The sequence below is a fragment of the Hemibagrus wyckioides genome, linkage group LG04 (genome assembly GCF_019097595.1).
Source record: "Hemibagrus wyckioides isolate EC202008001 linkage group LG04, SWU_Hwy_1.0, whole genome shotgun sequence".
Lineage (NCBI taxonomy): Eukaryota > Metazoa > Chordata > Actinopteri > Siluriformes > Bagridae > Hemibagrus > Hemibagrus wyckioides.
This window is the reverse complement of record NC_080713.1, coordinates 16,259,664-16,278,066: the sequence shown is the minus strand read 5'-3', so window position 1 is coordinate 16,278,066 and position 18,403 is coordinate 16,259,664. Positions and strand designations below refer to the sequence as shown.

General features: G+C 40.8%; 1 protein-coding gene across 1 annotated transcript in view; it reads left to right on the top strand.

Moving 5' to 3' along the window:
• Positions 1-18,403, top strand: part of carmil2 (capping protein regulator and myosin 1 linker 2) — a 49,492-nt gene that overhangs the window by 20,488 nt on the left and 10,601 nt on the right. The window contains exons 25-35 of the mRNA XM_058388301.1: positions 469-597; positions 714-827; positions 999-1,171; positions 2,175-2,262; positions 2,370-2,462; positions 3,195-3,261; positions 6,374-6,726; positions 14,975-15,078; positions 15,185-15,944; positions 17,774-17,878; positions 18,283-18,319. Coding sequence (XP_058244284.1) covers positions 469-597; positions 714-827; positions 999-1,171; positions 2,175-2,262; positions 2,370-2,462; positions 3,195-3,261; positions 6,374-6,726; positions 14,975-15,078; positions 15,185-15,944; positions 17,774-17,878; positions 18,283-18,319 — 2,023 coding nt within the window. The remainder of the gene's footprint in view (positions 1-468; positions 598-713; positions 828-998; positions 1,172-2,174; positions 2,263-2,369; positions 2,463-3,194; positions 3,262-6,373; positions 6,727-14,974; positions 15,079-15,184; positions 15,945-17,773; positions 17,879-18,282; positions 18,320-18,403) is intronic.

The following is an 18,403-nucleotide window of genomic DNA, read 5'->3' as shown; positions in this document are numbered from 1 at the left end:
ATATTCAGACACAACCTGAAAGAAAAGTCTAATTACAAAAGGATGAGTTCATACAAATGCAGTTACCTTCATGCTGACACATGTGTCATACCCTGAAACAGAACATTATGTTAGAACTGTCAGAATTGTCACCTATATACACGTCATACAAAACACCCACATTTATACATGTGTATTTTTGTAAGATGTACTACGGTCATTTGTCTGCAACAGTGCAACATCTTTAGTTGTAACATTACAATTCCATGTATAGTTTATGTGTAACTACGGATGCATTGGTGCTGTTTTATGAGTTAATATTGCTATTTTCTGTGAGGAATAACTCTTTAACAAAAAGACTGCTTGTTGGATTTGTAAAGTCCTAAATGTGGGGATGTATGTGCTGAGGCCTTTAGACCACATCCTAGATATAAACATAGCTGATAAGCAATTTTTTTGCGATCTTTCTAACTAGCTCAGTCTCTTTAGCTAGTGCAGAACTTCTGTCAGAGGCTTCAGGAGACCATGAGACCTCTGGCTTGCTACAACATCCAAGAAGTCCAGAGTGACATCCTGTCTGCAGAGGAAGCTCTCCAGCATGCCAGGACAGCTGTTGTAGTATGACTCCACTCTTACTCTAGTCTCCTTATCCAGATCCTGATATTAAGAATGGTACAACATGATGCCTAAACTGAATACTCTGTGGAGATGTAATGTGAGCCTTAATTCTTCAGTTTCTACCCAGAATCTATGAGTTGGGAAGGTTGCCATCTGCTGGTGTGATGGTGCAGCACATTCTTGATGACACAGCCAAAGCTATTACCAGTGAGCTGACTGAGGAAATCCAGGTACAGCACAAAATCTGCTTAACCCTTAAACATTACACTTGTCTAAACATTTATTGCATTTGCTGGAAACATTGTAATATGTTGTTGAAAGAAGGTCCTGTGTAGTGGTGTTTTAGAGATTGCTCATCGCTTTGTCCTGAGAGGTGTGTCTGCTTGTGATGTCTTGGGCAGGAGCAAGCTCAGGCCATGCTGCAGTCTGCACAGTCTGCCTGCCCTCGGGTTGTCCAGAGGACAAGTGTGAGCGAGCAACTGGCCAATCGTGTGTCCAACAAAACACGCCAGGCTGCCCATTTCATCCAGAGCATAGTACAACAAGCAGAAAGGAGCATTACAGAACAGCTCAGGTAACACACACAGGAACTGAGGCTATTGGAAATTTTACAGTTTCAAAGCTCTAGTGACTAAGAGGGTGAGACATTTTTTGTCAGAATTGTTTTCCTTTTTTTATTCCATACATGCAGATTTTATAAAATGCATTTTCATATTTCTACAGACAAAACAAAAATAATGAATAACATTCAAATGAATAAAAATGTCTCTCACAATAACACACATCACATACTAAGGCTGCACAATTATAAGCACTTTAATTGTGAGCATGATTTATGGCTTCATCAGTTATTTAAGCACAATTGCCTATGATATTAATAGATTAGCGTTTAGCTACATTCATTATAGCTTAGAAGTAAAAGACGACTGATTACTGTGGTAGAAAATTTATTTATTCAGTATAGTTGTCTTGTTAGCTAGCATTTTAATGGACACATTTTGACTTTTATTTTGTTTCTAAACTGTGTAGAAAAATGTAAATGATCATGATTTCATCAGTCACTGAAAAGAAAAATGATTCATGGATCAACATATTGAAATTAAGTGCAGAATTTCCACTTTAGTAAAATATTTAAGCTCAACAAAAAAGTGAAAAGGGAAATAATGGCAGTTTTTTGTTAAACCAAGTATAGAAATACATACATTTAGGAACATTTATTTTAGTAACTGGGACATTATATAAGTATATAAAAAACTACATAAGGACATTTTGTATAATATTTTGTAGGGTTGTGTTGGAGAAAGATTTTAAAAATCATCATCAACCCCATCATCTTGTACTTGTGCTTTTATTATAATGTATAACATTAAACATAGGCTTCATGCAGTTTAACCTAGTTTCATTATCGTTCAGCTTCAAGGCCTACAGAAGACATAGTGCTTGCTGCCTCAGTTTGAAGTAACTGCCATCCTGTTATGTCTCTCATCTCGGTTTTGCTCTGACTAATAAAGTTTATCTGTGAATGTTGTCTTTCTTTAACTCTCCATCTATCCTCCACCCTTTCTTTCCTCTCTCAGTGAACTGAAACTGTCAGTCAGCGTCTCTCTGGTGGAGAGTATCATCGAGGAAGTTCTGCAGGACTTGTCGGTGGCACAGCAAAAACTGGTGTGTTTCAGTTTGAGAATGCATACCTTACATTCTGGCAGTGTGTGTATGCATGTATACATGCGTGATGTGTGTCACTGTGTCTAATCTAATCCTGCTTATTTCAGGAGAAGCATTTAAAAGAGTACTCCCAGCCCTTAAACAGCAAAACCAATGTCCCACAGCTAAGAGTGGTGGAGCAAGTGTTTCCTACTGATGAGGTCAGTTAGAGGACACAGTTCTCATACTCCGAATCCACATCCTCTTCAACACACATCGACACTGTAGAAAACATTACTCATTACCCACACTGCACAATCATATCTGCTGAGTGTGACAGTGTCATTAAATGTCCTGTGAATATTTTAAAGAAAAGCAGTATGTCTATTTTGGCCCAAGGTTAAGGGATTTTACTGACAAGCAATATAAAAAAAGCATATCAGATTGACATAATGATGCATTTCTATGTTTCTATATCTGTAATAATTCTATAATGTAAAAACACACCTGTGTGTGATTCACCAAACTGCAATGCAAAGAATTGCTTCTGGTTACATTTTTGCTGCCTGAAAAGTGGCTAATGTAACTAATGAAGCCCGCATACTGTTAACAACGGTTGGGGACAGAGGGAAATTTGTGATTAACACTTAAACACGAGAAACACTTACAGTTCATAATAATTCAAATATTGCTGGTCCCAAGCCCTGATAAAATGTAAGGGTTGTGTCAGGAAGGGCTTCTGGGATAAAACCTGTGCCAAATCAAAACATGCGGACCGAATGATCCGCTGTGGCGACCCTGGACAGGGAGCAGCCGAAACAACAACAACTCCAGAACATTCGTTCATTCATTCATTCATTCATTCATTCACAGTATTCAAATAACTAGTACATATTTTGCCATGATAACACATTTTGTATAAAGCTCATCATTGTTTTTTTTCTTGTCTTTAGTATGTTCCTGTTATCTGGAGGAACAGTTTCTGCACCCGAAGCATCCGTCCTGCCCCATCTGTCAAAAGTAGGTCCCTCACATCCTAGCACTGGATGTCCCTTAAAAAGGACATATCTCTCTCTCTATATATATATTATATATGTGTGTGTGTGTGTATACTCATAAAGTTTAATTGACCTGGTGTTATACTGTGATCATTAAGTGTTTCCTATTTTGAGCAGTGTATGTATTTAAGTATTCAGTCCACTTGACCAATTCTTTCACATTACTGAATTACAAATACAACACTGAAATTTCTTTCTGTCTGTGATTATTTATTTTAAAACACGGAAAACTCAAAATCAATTACTGTAAGCTGGCATTGGACTTATACTGGGAAATATTTTTCAGAAAAATTAAAATAGAGTAAACATTTGCTTCAATAACAGCTTTAGGTCTTTGGGAAGAAATATGTACCAGCTTTACATACAGTGTCTGAGTGATATTGGCCCATTCCTCTTGCTCCAGGTTGTTTGGGTGATGCTTGTGGACTCAAATTTTCACACACTTCAATGAACCTAAGATCAGGACTTGATTGGGTCACTTTAGGACCAATTTAACTTTGCTAATGTTGCTTTGTGCTTGAGATCATTGTCCTGCTGAAGGGTGAATTTCCTCCCAAGCTTCAGTTTTTTTTTAGCAAACTGAAGCAGCTAAACTTGCAGAATTCTATGTTACTCTGAACATTTTTCCTTCAATTCTAACGAGAAGCATCCCCTCAGCATGATGCTGCCACCACTGTACTTCACTGTGGGGATGGTTTGTCTTGAGGTATGGAAAGTTTCAGATTTGCACCACACATTGATTTTTTTTTTTTTTTTTTTAGTTTTGGCCAAAAATCTTTATCTTGGTCTCATCTGACCACAAAACCTTTTCCCACATCACAATTGGGTTATTTTTATGCTTTTTGATAAATACCAGACATGCTTTCAGATGGTACTTTTTGAGTAAAGCTGTTTTTACTTTGCATGTGTACTTGTTGGCCAACCTTTTCAAATTTATGCAATTTTATTATTTCTTTAAATTCTGTAGAATGCTCTTTGTATTCATTTTCATTCAGATTCATTCAGCCTGACCAATGATCCATTGATGGGGTTTATATCCAGACAATATGATAAACGTTAATGGTTCACAGGTGAATGCTAGTAGTAAAAAAATTGTGGCCAGTTTCTTTCATTTGTGTAAACTAGATGCTTCCACAGCACAGTGGTTGAATACTTATGCAAGCAAAGTAGAACACTGGCTGAAGACCTTCCTCCTCCTGAAGCACTTAATTTATTTATTTCAGGCTGCTGGTATCCTAAGTCTGTGACCTATTGAACCAATGTTAATGTATTCATTGATAGAGACTTCAAAGCACTTTTGTAAGTTGCTCTGGATAAGAGCGTCTGCCAAATGGCAGAAATGTAAATGTATATGTAAGCATTTCACTTTTTTTTCTGAAAATGTCACCTTGTACCATAATGTACCAAATTTACAAATGTAATATAAGAGATGTGGTTATGTTGTGGTTAGATGTGGTTAAGGCTCTGAATACTTTTTAAAGGCACTATTTATAATTGGAAAAATGGTTACTTTCTTTTCTATGACCTGACCCATGTCTGCTCTTGTGATGTCAGGCATTGTATATTGCTGACTGTCTTTAACAAAGACAAAATAATGTCTTTAAACAAAGCTAATATCTGTAGGTCTTCATGTGGGATGTGCCTTATTAACCATTGTGGGACAGGGTAAGTCTGTAGTTGGTCTTAATCTAAGTACAATCTTAGTGATAGGTTAATTAATAATAGAGAATTCAAATCCCATTGGTGAGGGATGAGCTGACGTGCCTGAGCTTGATCATGCTCTCACAAACCACAGTTATTGGCAGAACAGTTGTGTCAGTGTGACATTTATAACTGGCTCCTGAAATGACAGGCTGTTTATTTGTTTTATAGGCATCTAATCAATTATATCAAGGATGTGGAATACCCTAAAGTATTTCCTTATGTTTATGTGCGTGTATGAGTGAATGGATTTTATCGGTTTTGTATCAGGTCTCTTTTTTCAAACTGGATATGAATGAATTTCTGAACTCATTTATTTATAAAAGTAAACTAATTTACAAAAGAAATATGATAATTAAAGGTGTTTGTATAGATTTTACATATAAGAAGACTCACTAATGTAAACCTGGCTCAATGGTTAAAGCTTCGTGCTCCTGATTAGACGGGTGTGAGTTTCAATTGCCAAGCTGACACTGTTGGGTTCTAAACATTCTTCCTGCTTAAATGCATCAAAGTCAGCCAACTGAGAAAATGTTAAGCTTTAAATTATACAGTGCACATAAAGGAAAAATTAAGACAATATCCATTAAATTAGGAAAAAAGAAATGGACCCTGACAAGCTGAACTGGTTGAGTTATGTTACTGGATTTAGCATTCACTGCACGTTTTTTTAAAATCAGCTTTACACAGGATTGTGACTAAAAAAAGCATCAGCTCTTTATAAATGCAACAGGAATCTGACTGGTGAAAATATTTAGTACATTACTTTCTAATTACAACTTGATTAAGAGATAGATTAATGTGGCCCATTGTGTGTGAATGAAGTGTCCCCTTATTTGTGCCAAGGGATTTCCTCTGCTTGTCAGTCACAGGTTGAAAAATGGGGAGGGCGAACAGAGAAGAAAGGGTTGTATGCTTGTAAATGTAAAATAAAAAATCAGCAGTGGAATGTGGAGTAAGAGCTTGTCTATGGCTAACTGAAGTCACTTTAATCACGGCTCACTGAGTCTCTTATTGGGAATAAGAGAGGGAGAACGAAGGGAAGACTAGCTTAAAAACAGGACAATCCTTCTTCCTGTCCTCTTTCTTTCTTTTGCTTTTTATCCACCTACAGTCTGCCTCTGCTGCATCACCATGCCAATTTGGTAATCATCCCCCTGTTCTGATAAACCTTGTCTGTTTACAGCTCCCACCTCCATCACACATCCCCTCTGTCCTGTTTTCTTCATCCCCTCTTTGGATTCACACATTATAGGACTGAATTCAGGCATACGCCTCTCTCACTATCTCTCTGTTGTTGCTTCCTCTCCCCTCCCTGTATCTCTCTCTCTGACTCTCTATGTCTATTTCTCCCTCTCTCTCCCTCTCTGCAGGTCTGCTAGAGACGGAAGGCGAGCAGCAGGCACGAGCGAGTGCGCAGTCCCAGCAGGAGATGGAGGGAGACAGAGAGTCAGGAGGAGGAGAAGGAGGAGGAGGAGGAATGTTGTCATTGGCGACGGGCCTGTCCATCACCACAGGCCACACCCAGCTGGGGAGGGAGGTGGAGTTTGGTGGCTGTGGCGCTGGTCTTGTGGCCGCTCGTAGCAGCAGAGAGCCGCGGCGTCCTGAGCCCTCGCCTCCTCAGCCCCCTATGGACCTGCCCAGCGAAGGCCACACGCTGAGGCACTACACCCGCTCCAGGCCCCGACCCAATCGCCACCACAGGCAACCACCCAGCAAGCCGCAGGTACAGGGGGATAATGGGGTGAATGAGTGCAGAAAAAAGACAGAAGGAGGAGGGAAAGAAAGGGAGGCAGAGAGGTTCGGCTGCAAGCAATGGAAGCTGAGAGGGCTGAGAGGGATGGAGAGAATAGAGAAGGGAGAACGGAATGAGACAGAGGCAGGAGAGGGATGGAGTGAGATGGGGGAGGATGGAAGACTAAAGAAGGGGGAGGGATGGAGAGAGGGAGATGGCGGCGCTCAGGTTGTTGCAAGCAGCCACCGCAGCAGCAGTCAAGGCTGCATGTGTGTGTATGTGTGTGTATGGAGCGTGCAGCAGCTCCAGGCTCTCTCTCTCTCTCTGTAATTCCTTCCCCCTTATTCTCCTTATTGTTTTTCATTTGCTTCATGATAATGCTATAACATGGGTGCAAAGAAATCTGGATGAATTGAAATGTAAAGAAAGAAAGAAAAAGGTCTATGGTGAATAGAGACATTCTGGGTGTGTAATTTTTCATTGCCATTTTTGAAGGTGCTGTGTGTGATTCCCAGCTGGGTGTGTGTGTGTGTGTGTGTGTGTATACTGTCAGAACAGGGCATGGTCTCTCTTCAGTCATTATGGTTGGGTCCTCTTGGTGTGACTGCTGTATTGTCTTAATTATTAATGTTCCCACATCAAGGAGGTTTTTCTCTCTCTATCTCTTTGCCTGTCCCTTTCTGTCTTTTGCTCTGCCTTTGATATCCTCTGTCATCTTTCTATCACTAGGAACAGTGGATCTGTATATTGACGTAATTCACTGAAACAGTGTCACAGTGTTGGATCTGAATCTGCACCCGTCTTTGTGCATGTGTGCGAGTGTTTGTGTGTGTGTGTGTGTGTGTGTAAAACAGCTGTTATCAGGTACACTATGATATTTGGCTAAGATAGTAAATAAACGACTAAATAAATAAATACATTTTTTATTTATTAAAAATATGTATTGCATATATTTATGTTCTGATCACAAGCTGCCTTGGTTTGAATGAACTGGTTAAATGAAAGTGCTGCATATATGGTACTGTGTGTGGCGTGACTGTGTTTAGGGAGGCGTGTTTGCATGAGTGTGTGTTTGAGTTTGAGCTGCCAGTCAGTCAAACAGTAAAATGCAGTCAGTGCGTTGTTTTAAGACCCTACCATGTTTATGACAGTGATTCCTCTGACCCTCAGAGCAGTGATTACACAAAAATTAATGATTTCATTGGCGGTGTGAACATATGAGGCATCCATTGCACTTTTAACAGTACACACTTGTCTATGTGTGTATGCATGTGTGTGTAAGTTGTGCTCTTCCTGTGTGCATTATCTGTCTTTTGCACTGATGTCTGTATTTCCTGGTTGGTGACTGATCAAATGGTTGCCATAGAAATGGGTGCTGGTCTCATAGCAATGCTAAGTGTAGGAGCTCTCTCTCTCTCTCTCAGACACACACACCCCTTTGGTTGGTTGACACTTTGAGTAATAATAGAGGCTGTTGCTACAGTGCTATAAGATTCATATGTGCTACAACATTCATACTGTATGTGAGCATGATCTTTGTGTGTGTGTGAATGAGTGTTCACATGCTCTTATCACATATCCATATATCAGACAGTAGGGATGTATTTATCTTTTTGCTACATATCAATCAGTTTGTGTTAATGACTCATAGCGCTGCTGCTGGAAACAAATTGTCGTGGCTACCTGTTGGTGTGTTTAGTTAATAGTGTGTTTTGTTACACAATATAAGCTGGGAGAGTGTGACTGGTAGCTGCAGTGCTGTTGCTGCTTCCTCTCCGCCGGTGTCGTGAGTCGGGAGATTTCCATTGCTGTGTTGTCATGGATACCTGTGGGTGTACATGTAGAGATACATGTCTCAGTTTTGTCACGCCTAACTGTATGTGTGTATTTTCAAGAAAAGATTAATCTTTTTTTGTTCATCTTTCTTTTGTTGGTGTGTGTGTGTGTGTGTGCCACTGGGTTCAGTGTGCAGTCAGGCTGACCGGCTTTGTTAGATCAGAGTCTCTGGAGAGGTTGTCTCTTCTCCCCTGGTTCAGTTCAGATATAGAAGGAAGCATGGAAACACTGCAATCACTGCCTTAGACCACCTGAGTATGTGAGTGTGTATTTACTGGGGAGGAGAGACAACTGGCTGTGGTGTTAGATGGGTAGCTGAAATCTAATATCTATCAATAGCTCAACAATGACATTGTTAGGGTTGAGCAATGCATTATATAATCATCAATGTCAAAATAAGACTGATGTGGGGCAAACTATTACACACTCACACACACACACATCACACACTTAAAGGCAGACAGGCATCAGCATTCATTAATGGTGTTTCATTTGTGAATGAATCAGTGTTTTTGAACAAATCTCTTAAGTGAACAAATCGTTATAGGTCATGTAGTGACTCGTTCAAAAACTCATTTTTGTTCACTAAAACCCGCCTCTGGGTCGTGAATGAAATGAACAAATGAGACATCATTCATTCAGTTAGGATGTGAGTCTTACTGCACAAAGCATAATGTCAATTTATGACCATGTAATGACTGATGACCTTAAACAACAAACATGACTTCAACTGAAAGACGATTACTGCAAACGTTGTGTGATTTTTTTCCTCAGCAGTTGACAAAATCTAGAAATATAAATAAAAATAGTTATTAAACACCAGGTCACTGTACAAAACAGCGACAAGAAGTTACACTGAACAAATCAATGAATGAATTTGAACAAATCTTTGTGGTGACCTAACACCACTAAATGTTCTGCCATCTGTCCTTTTGTGTAATTCATAATTTCATTAAACAGTATGTACTTAGTCTATCTACTCTTACTTTTTCATGCAAATGCATTTTTTTGGGGAAAAAAAGAACGATAGAATAAATAATCCTTGTTCACATTCATCACATCTGCCACTGTATTTCACTTGTGGCTTCTCAATCACTGCTAATGATGTGTTACTGGAAAATAGCTGCAAAATTGAGTTCAATCTAGGGGGTGTTTCACTCTGTGTAATCACCTGAACACAAGTGTTACTGATAGGCTGCATGAATCTACAATCTGGAGGAGAGACAAATCATCCTCAGCATCACTTCTTCATAGCATTCGGTATATTTTTTACTTTGACTCTGACTTTATCCTTGATATATTTTTGGTTCCTTAACATATACTACAACTTTGGAGTAGGGCAAAATGTGGAAGACAAAGATGACACACAGGTTTATCTCTGCAAGCCCGTTAATACCCAACACCCCTCCTGGCTAGAGATCTACAAGCAACTGGGTGTCCATATTGTGTGGCATTTGGGGAGTGGGAATAAAGGCAGGTGGTGCCATAGTGGGAGAGTATAGTATAGAGAAGGTGTGATGGTTTAAACAGTCACATTATCCACAGGTTTGTGTGGCTTAAATAATGTGTATGTGTCCCTTTTGCCCCATCCCATCCCATCTTAATATTCAAATATTCATCTTAAAGCATGGTATTACTGTAAATTAATTATTTAGACTTATTTAATAAATAGCACCTTACACCTGCTTTTGTAGTCTCAGTCTGCATAAGCATTTCTCTCTTGCCATCTTTCTATACTCTCAGCTCAGCATTCTTCTCTCTCACACACACACATACACACCTCTCATCTTTCGCACTGCTGCATGCACAGGTATATTTTCAGGCACAACTCCATTTCCTTACTAACAACCTCACACCCCTCATCCTAAATTATAAACTTGTCATTAAACCTGATCAGTGCAGTGTGTTAAGCAGCTGCATGATCCCTTGCTTCTAGCAGACAATTATGCTGGAATTTGTGTTGACTAGACTTGGCGTCCCCTTGGTGGTGACTTCCCAGAGTGATATCAGTTTCTCCAAAATGAAATAATGGCTGACTCACAGAGACTTGAGAGTATCTGCTGTATAATTACAGGTTAAACTGTGATAGCCTATTTAGGATTACATCATTGTGGAAGAAGCCTTGATGGACAAGGTGTAGAGAAGTTCTGCAAATATTCAGTGAAATTTGAAAAGGTTGAATGATGATTTCACCGAAGCGCAGGACCAGCTTGTTCCAAGCCTGTTCCATGCCTTCCCATTTCACTAGCATGAGTTTATCAGGGGCATAGCATATTAATAGCATAGACAACACCAGAAGAACTGAAAGGTGTGCGGAATTCTAGCCTCTGCCCTTCAGTAGTCCTACATAAACCCTGAAGCTGCTCCAGGTTGTGTTATAACGGAGGCTAAATCTGTCTTTCAACGAATGTGCAGATCTCTGCTCTGAGAAAAGGGAAACCATAACAAAAAAAAGAACAAAATGTTCACTTCCAGTGTCTCACTGTGTTATGCTCTACCCCATAAAACATACAACGGTAAACATCTTTGAAATTCTCGTCCTCAGGCCTTAACTCCTGCCATGTGTGGTTTGAAATGAGATAGGATGGTTTTCTGCTGTTACAATCACAGCAACCTTTCAAATCTCAGGTTGAAATGATCATTATAAGATAAATATTAAAACTGGTTTCAGGTTAGTATAAATGGAACAATATTGTTTACCTGATCCTGACTTCTGTTGTACACAAAATTATTATTATTTTTTTTTGTTACTCGTATTTTAGGCTTTCTAGACTCTGTATGTCTAAACAAAATACGGTTGTGTGTACTGGTGTGGTTAGGTCATGTGTTTATATTGTAAAGAAATATAAGCACCATTCTAAACAATATGATTAAGATTTGGACCATTATCAGAGGAAATGAGCACAAAGATGTTTATGCTTTGCGTGTACAGTATGTGTGAGGATGTAGTGATTTGTGAGGATGTATTAATTATGTGGGAAACACCTTGCCACTGTGCCGCCTTCTTTTTCTGAAGATGCAGTGGAGTGATGACGATCTGTGCACTCTGATTGGCCAGCAGGCAATAAACGCTTTATAATCCATTTCTCATGCGGCTTGTAGCACTGCATTTACATATGGTCGCTTTTGCTATGCTGTTCTCTCTCTCTCTCTCTCTCTCTTGCCTGCCTGCAGTGCTTACTCTGTCCTCACAGTCTCTACAGGAGAACCACATTCTCTGGTGTATTCCTGGTATATACACTATATTGCCAAAAGTATTCGCTCACCTGCCTTGACTCGCATATGAACTTAAGTGACATCTCATTCCTAATCCATAGGGTTCAATATGACGTCGGTCCACCCTTTGCAGCTATAACAGCTTCAACTCTTCTGGGAAGGCTGTCCACAAGGTTTAGGAGTGTGTTTATGGGAATTTTTGACCATTCTTCCAGACGCGCATTTGTGAGGTCACACACTGATGTTGGACGAGAAGGCCTGGCTCTCAGTCTCCGCTCTAATTCATCCCAAAGGTGTTCTATCGGGTTGAGGTCAGGACTCTGTGCAGGCCAGTCAAGTTCCTCCACACCAGACTCTGTCATCCATGTCTTTATGGACCTTGCTTTGTGCACTGGTGCACAGTCATGTTGGAAGAGGAAGGGGCCAGCTCCAAACTCTTCCCACAAAGTTGGGAGCATGGAATTGTCCAAAATGTCTTGGTATGCTGAAGCATTCAGAGTTCCTTTCACTGGAACTAAGGGGCCAAGCCCAGCTCCTGAAAAACAACCCCACACCATAATCCCCCCTCCACCAAACTTTACACTTGGCACAATGCAGTCAGACAAGTACCGTTCTCCTGGCAACCGCCAAACCCAGACTCGTCCATCAGATTGCCAGATGGAGAAGCGCGATTCGTCACTCCAGAGAACGCGTCTCCACTGCTCTAGAGTCCAGTGGCGGCGTGCTTTACACCACTGCATCCGACGCTTTGCATTGCACTTGGTGATGTATGGCTTGGATGCAGCTGCTCGGCCATGGAAACCCATTCCATGAAGCTCTCTGCGCACTGTTCTTGAGCTAATCTGAAGGCCACATGAAGTTTGGAGGTCTGTAGCGATTGACTCTGCAGAAAGTTGGCGACCTCTTCGCACTATGCGCCTCAGCATCCGCTGACCCCGCTCCGTCAGTTTACGTGGCCTACTACTTGGTGGCTGAGTTGCTGTCGTTCCCAAACACTTTCATGTTCTTATAATACAGCTGACAGTTGACTATGGAATATTTAGGAGCGAGGAAATTTCACGACTGGATTTGTTACACAGGTGGCATCCTATCACAGTTCCACGCTGGAATTCACCGAGCTCCTGAGAGCGACCCATTCTTTCACAAATGTTTGTAAAAACAGTCTGCATGCCTAGGTGCTTGATTTTATACACCTGTGGCCATGGAAGTGATTGGAACACCTGATTCTGATTATTTGGATGGGTGAGTGAATACTTTTGGCAATATAGTGTATGTGCTCATACAGGCCTAAATGCACACAATTTGCACATACATATTACCTAAATATAACTTGGCATATTTAGAATATATAGACACTGGAGAGTATAGAAAGTTAAATCCTCCACTGTGGTGAGAACTTACCTTTTGTTGAACCCTGTCTCTCGTCTTCAGTGTACAGTGAACACTGATGACACAACTTTTCTCTATCAAGCTTTTTCCCCTCCACTTATGAAATTGACAGTTCCATTTACATGCTGTGTGGGCGTTTATCAAAAATGATTTTAAAACACTGTAATGATTGTTACACAGTTGCTACGTTACTATTTTGAGCCCTGAGTGTATACTCATGATAGCAGTGATACAGTATGTGGGCTTCTAAATATACACTGAAACTGTCCAGCCTGTAAAAACAGAAAAACAGACTTTAAACCATCAAGAGCCATCAGCAGGTCCTGCTTTACATTCCTCACTCTTCTAACTACTCACCTTTCCCTGTTAGTTTAACAAATAAAAAAGGTTTTATTATTTGTATCACTATATTAAACATTAGTGATCATTCTTCATTCATTCATTTTCAGTAACTGTTTTATCTTGATTAGGTTTGTGGTTGGATCTGGGAACACTGGGAATGAGGTGGGAATACACCCTGGATGGGTTACAGTCCATGGCATTCACACACCTGGTCACAAGTAGGGGCAAGCTCTCATATGCAGTCCAGTTACTGTATGTTTTGGTGAAGAGGGAGGAAACCAGAGAAGCCCGAGGAAACCATGCAAACATGAGGAGAACAAATTTTTCAGGATTGAGTTTAGGATTGATCTGTGAGAAATCAGTGTTACGTGCTGAACATCTACTCCACTGCAGGCCAACATTCTCTCACACACACACACACACACACACTGTTTCACACGTTGGAGCAATTCAGAATAGCCAATCTGCCTATTTCAGGAGGTGGGAGGAAACCAGATAAGATGGAGGAAACCCACGCAAGCACATTACACAGCACAGACATTAACCTGAGCTCAGGATTGAGCCCTGGATCCTGGAGCAATGCTACCCAGTGTGCCTCCCTTCAGAATAACTAGCTTAACTGATAATAATTTTACTCTATGATGTGCTCAAAACTATAATTTTAGCAATGCTAAAATTATATTAGTGTTTTAAGTGTTTAGAGGCACTTGGGTGCTTAGAGACGATCAATACCCTCAATAACATCTAATGCACAATTTTTTATACCTACCCTCGTAAGTAGTAAGACACATTACATTCAACAAGATGATTTTATTTTCTGCTATGTAAGAACTTTGACATCCAGTTCAGATTAATTCAGGAGTCAAGATCTGCTTTTTTCTGTTATTAAATTATTGCCATGGCTACAAGATACAGACACTAATCACCATTGTTGAGCAGGCATACTCCATTCTGTGTGCCAGTGTGCTACATGTGGGTGTATTTAAGGGGTCTAATTGCTTTAGGAGGAGGGGGAACAGACAGAGACAGACTAGAGCTGGGTTTGGTTCTCTCTTGGGACAAGAGAGACAGATGTGCCAGAGTCGAAGCCAATAGAAAATCATCCTTGCCTGCTATTATTATTATTTACATCATCATGATTTACAATAGTTTATTTTATGTATATAAATATGTTGCGTATGTGTGTGTGTTGGTGAATATTGTGTGGGTGCTTATGTAAAAATTGCATATCTGCATATGAATATGAAGAGCAAGAATGTGATATGTATATTTGGAGCAGTGCACACTGTCAGTGCTGCTGATAGCAGCTTTTCTGTATTATCCGACGAAGCCAATATGTTTTCAGAGCGTTTCAGATTTCTACATTCATGTCGACCTTGAATAATCTGTTAGTCCTGCTAAGTGACCTTGTCTGTTTTCTGTGTATGTGTGTCTGTGCGTTTCTGTATGGGTGTAGGAGCAGGCAGCTGAGAGTGAGAATGAAGCCAATGAGAACATGGGGAGGGTGGACGAGGGCGTAGAGGAGTTCTTCACCAAGAAGATCATCCCTGATGACCCCCTGTGAGTATACACCTACGCAGATGTTACACTGATGTAAATGTCACATACACAATAAACATAACATGTAGTTCACCATCCATCGTGTTTAACCTCTGCTGCCTTTTAGAAAGCACCAGAGGGAGGACCCCCTCAATAAAGCACAGCCTGCAGAGTCTACCTGTGGCACAACTTCCCTACTGACCACCACATCGACAACCTCCACGCCCTCTACAGCCCCCACAAAAAACATAAAGAAGAAGTTTGGCGACTTTTTTGCTTTCAAGAAGGTCCGTGTAGGGCGAGGGGCCAAAAGTGAGGGCGCCCCAGAAGGAAAGGTCAAAAAGACTTCAATAGCAGACCTCATCCGGCCACTCCGCGAGGCCGCACGTGCTGAGAAAGAGCGCGAGAAGGAAAAGGAGAGAGACAAGGAAAAAGAGCGAGAGAAAGAAAAAGAAAAGGAGAAGGAGAAATTAGAAGAAGAGAGCACCGCCAAGGCACCCAGCACTACTCCCACCATCACAGATTCATTGCCCACAGTACCAGCTGTAGATGACAAAATGGCACCTTCATCTCTCTTCATGCCACTTTCTGCCCCATCAACTGCCCCTGCCTCCACCCCCACCCCTCCTGCCTCCTCACCTGCCAAAACTGAGGGAGGCCCAACATCGCCCCCTGCTGCAACCCCAACCCCAACCAAACCTCCCAGCCCAGTAACTACACTGCCCTTGGACGGAGAGAAGAGCCGGACCTTAGAGAAGAGCCGAACCCCTGATGGGGAGAGGAGACCCAAGGCTACACGCCGCTCACTTAGAGAGGGCAAGTCTCAGTCCCTTATCTTGCTTACAGGGCTGGAGCCAGGGCAGGACTCCACATCTACACAAGCTAAGGTAAGTGAACACTGCTGTTTTACTTAATTTCATGGCAAGTAAGGTCTTTGGTATTTGGTCTAATGGATGAAATGCCTCTGAATCACCTCAGCTGTGGTGGTATTTTGCTATGAGGTTTAAATAGTTGTCAGTCAGGGTCTTCATAAAGGATGGTCTTTCAGGGTATCACCATTGAGAGGATCCACACTCAATATACAGTGTGTGAAATTTATAAGGTGAAATTCTGCAATTAGCAAAAAAATGCCCCATAAACTGCTTTATTTGGAAGCACATTATCTGTCATCTGTGTATTGAAGCTCTAATGTCAGTCAGTGCACTATGCCAGATGACTGACAAAACAATAGGGAGTGTGCTGCTTTTGCTTCAGCTGTGGAAAGGTTATGAGGAGTGGTACGAGACGCATGTGTATATCCTCAACGGAGGGCAACTATAAACAAAAACATCTGTCAGATTGCGTCCAAGAAATTATTGCACCATTCATTATGATAAGTAATCATGAGCTGACTGCTCTGAAGTTTATGAAGTATATTATATTTGGATTACTTTAAATTAGATTCAATTATTAGCACTATTACATTTTTTTGCCTGACAATCAGGGATTGCCTCAAAGTAGAGCTCCTGTTCTTCTGAATTAGGATGAGCCAGTTGAGGTGGTTTGGACACCTTACAAGGATACCCCTTCTTCAGCTCCCTGTAGAGCTGTATCAGGCATGTCCCACTGGACTGACACCCTGGGGTCCTGCTGGAGAGATTATATCTCACACTTGGCTTGGAAACATCTGGGTGTCTTCCAGGAGGAGTTGTAAACTGTGGGCTGACCTTCTCAGCCACAACAAAGCCTGCCATGAGAAGTGGAGAGAAACTGAATGACAGAATGTTATTTGTCCTGTTAAAGGTCCTTGTCTGAACAATGTGTCATCTCAGCACTCACCATCAAATTAGTGCACCTACTACGTCACTCTCTGGAACTCGGCAGGACAGAAATCTTCTGAATTCTTATACTACATGTATTCTACATCTGAGGTGTGAATTTCACATAGTTAGAGAAACAAAACCTGGTAAACAGCTAAGCAAGTCCAATGCGTTCAATGGCAAGGTGGTCATGTTCAGCTCTACCAGCCACTGGTCAGCACTTCACATGCTCCCGGTGGAAGATTTGGGTAAATGAGTGTGCACTGTGTCTGCCTCTGATCATTTTTAAACAAGGAATACATTTGGTTACATATACACAATTGGTTTGAATGATAGCTAGCCATATTAACATATGGAATCAAGGCTCTGAATGAGAGATCCCTGTGTGAGGGTAGGTAGTGTGATAGTGTGATAGACTACCTTGATGCTGTGGGCATGTGAGAATATCATAAGCCTGTCAGGAGTTGGCTCAATAATTACTATGAATATTGTTACGAACAGATGATGTCAATCTTTTTGAAAGAAACATGTAATGCTTCTCCAGGGTTCTTTTTTCTGCTGTCAGTAATGGTACTTTATATATTTTGTACTTAATTGTTTTGTAATTGCTAATAATGAATGACAGTTTTCATTATCATCTGAACACTAATTTTCATTCACTGGCAACCACATATCCATGTTTGAACTTAGTATTCCATAAAATATCCCAGTGTGTGTAAATTAATTTGGATTCTGTATTTGTACAAAGTTAGCCTCAAATTTACCATAATATGTGACTCACAGCAATTTATCTGTAAGACAGAGCTCCATTTCATCAGCCATGTTTGTGCTGTATTCAGTGTTATCTGTAGCGAGATGCACCCTGTAGCTCTTGTCACTGTGGTCATGCCTGCTTGCTTTCTTTCTTTTTTTTTTAGAAACACTCATCTGAAAGCTCCTCCACTTTTGAACAGCGGTTCCATGTTATGCTGCATCGCATTGGGGTCGCCAAGACACCTCCCTTCGACTCCAAAATGAGTCAGGTGTGTTTCTGTGTGTGATTACACCTTATATAAATCTTCTTTGTTAGGTAACTGACACAGGTATATTTGACAGGAAACAATCTCCAGTTAAATCAAATTTTTCAGCAAGGACTATTATACCTTACTTGCCAGTCCCTTATAGTAATGTAAATGTTAGTACAAGCAACAAGCAGCCTGCAATGTGTCTGGATGATGAACTCAAACATTATGTTCTGAAAAGCAGACAGCAGTTAAAATAGTAATAGCACAAAAGGAGTCACCTACTCTGGAACTCCTCTAGAAATTATGTAGTGATTAATACCTGCTTAGCTGCTTAACTACAATATCAGAAACATCATGCCTTTATAAATGGGAGATTAATCAGCAATGGACATTTCAATCAAGGCTTTATTATCCTTTTCCAGAGCAAAGATGAGGAGCTGAGAAAAGCCAACTCAGAAGGTAAGGCCCTTCTCTAATTCCTCGCCCTTATCTAATGCAGCTGTATAGGATGTGTCTGTCCACCGTGGTAACTGGAGAATTTTG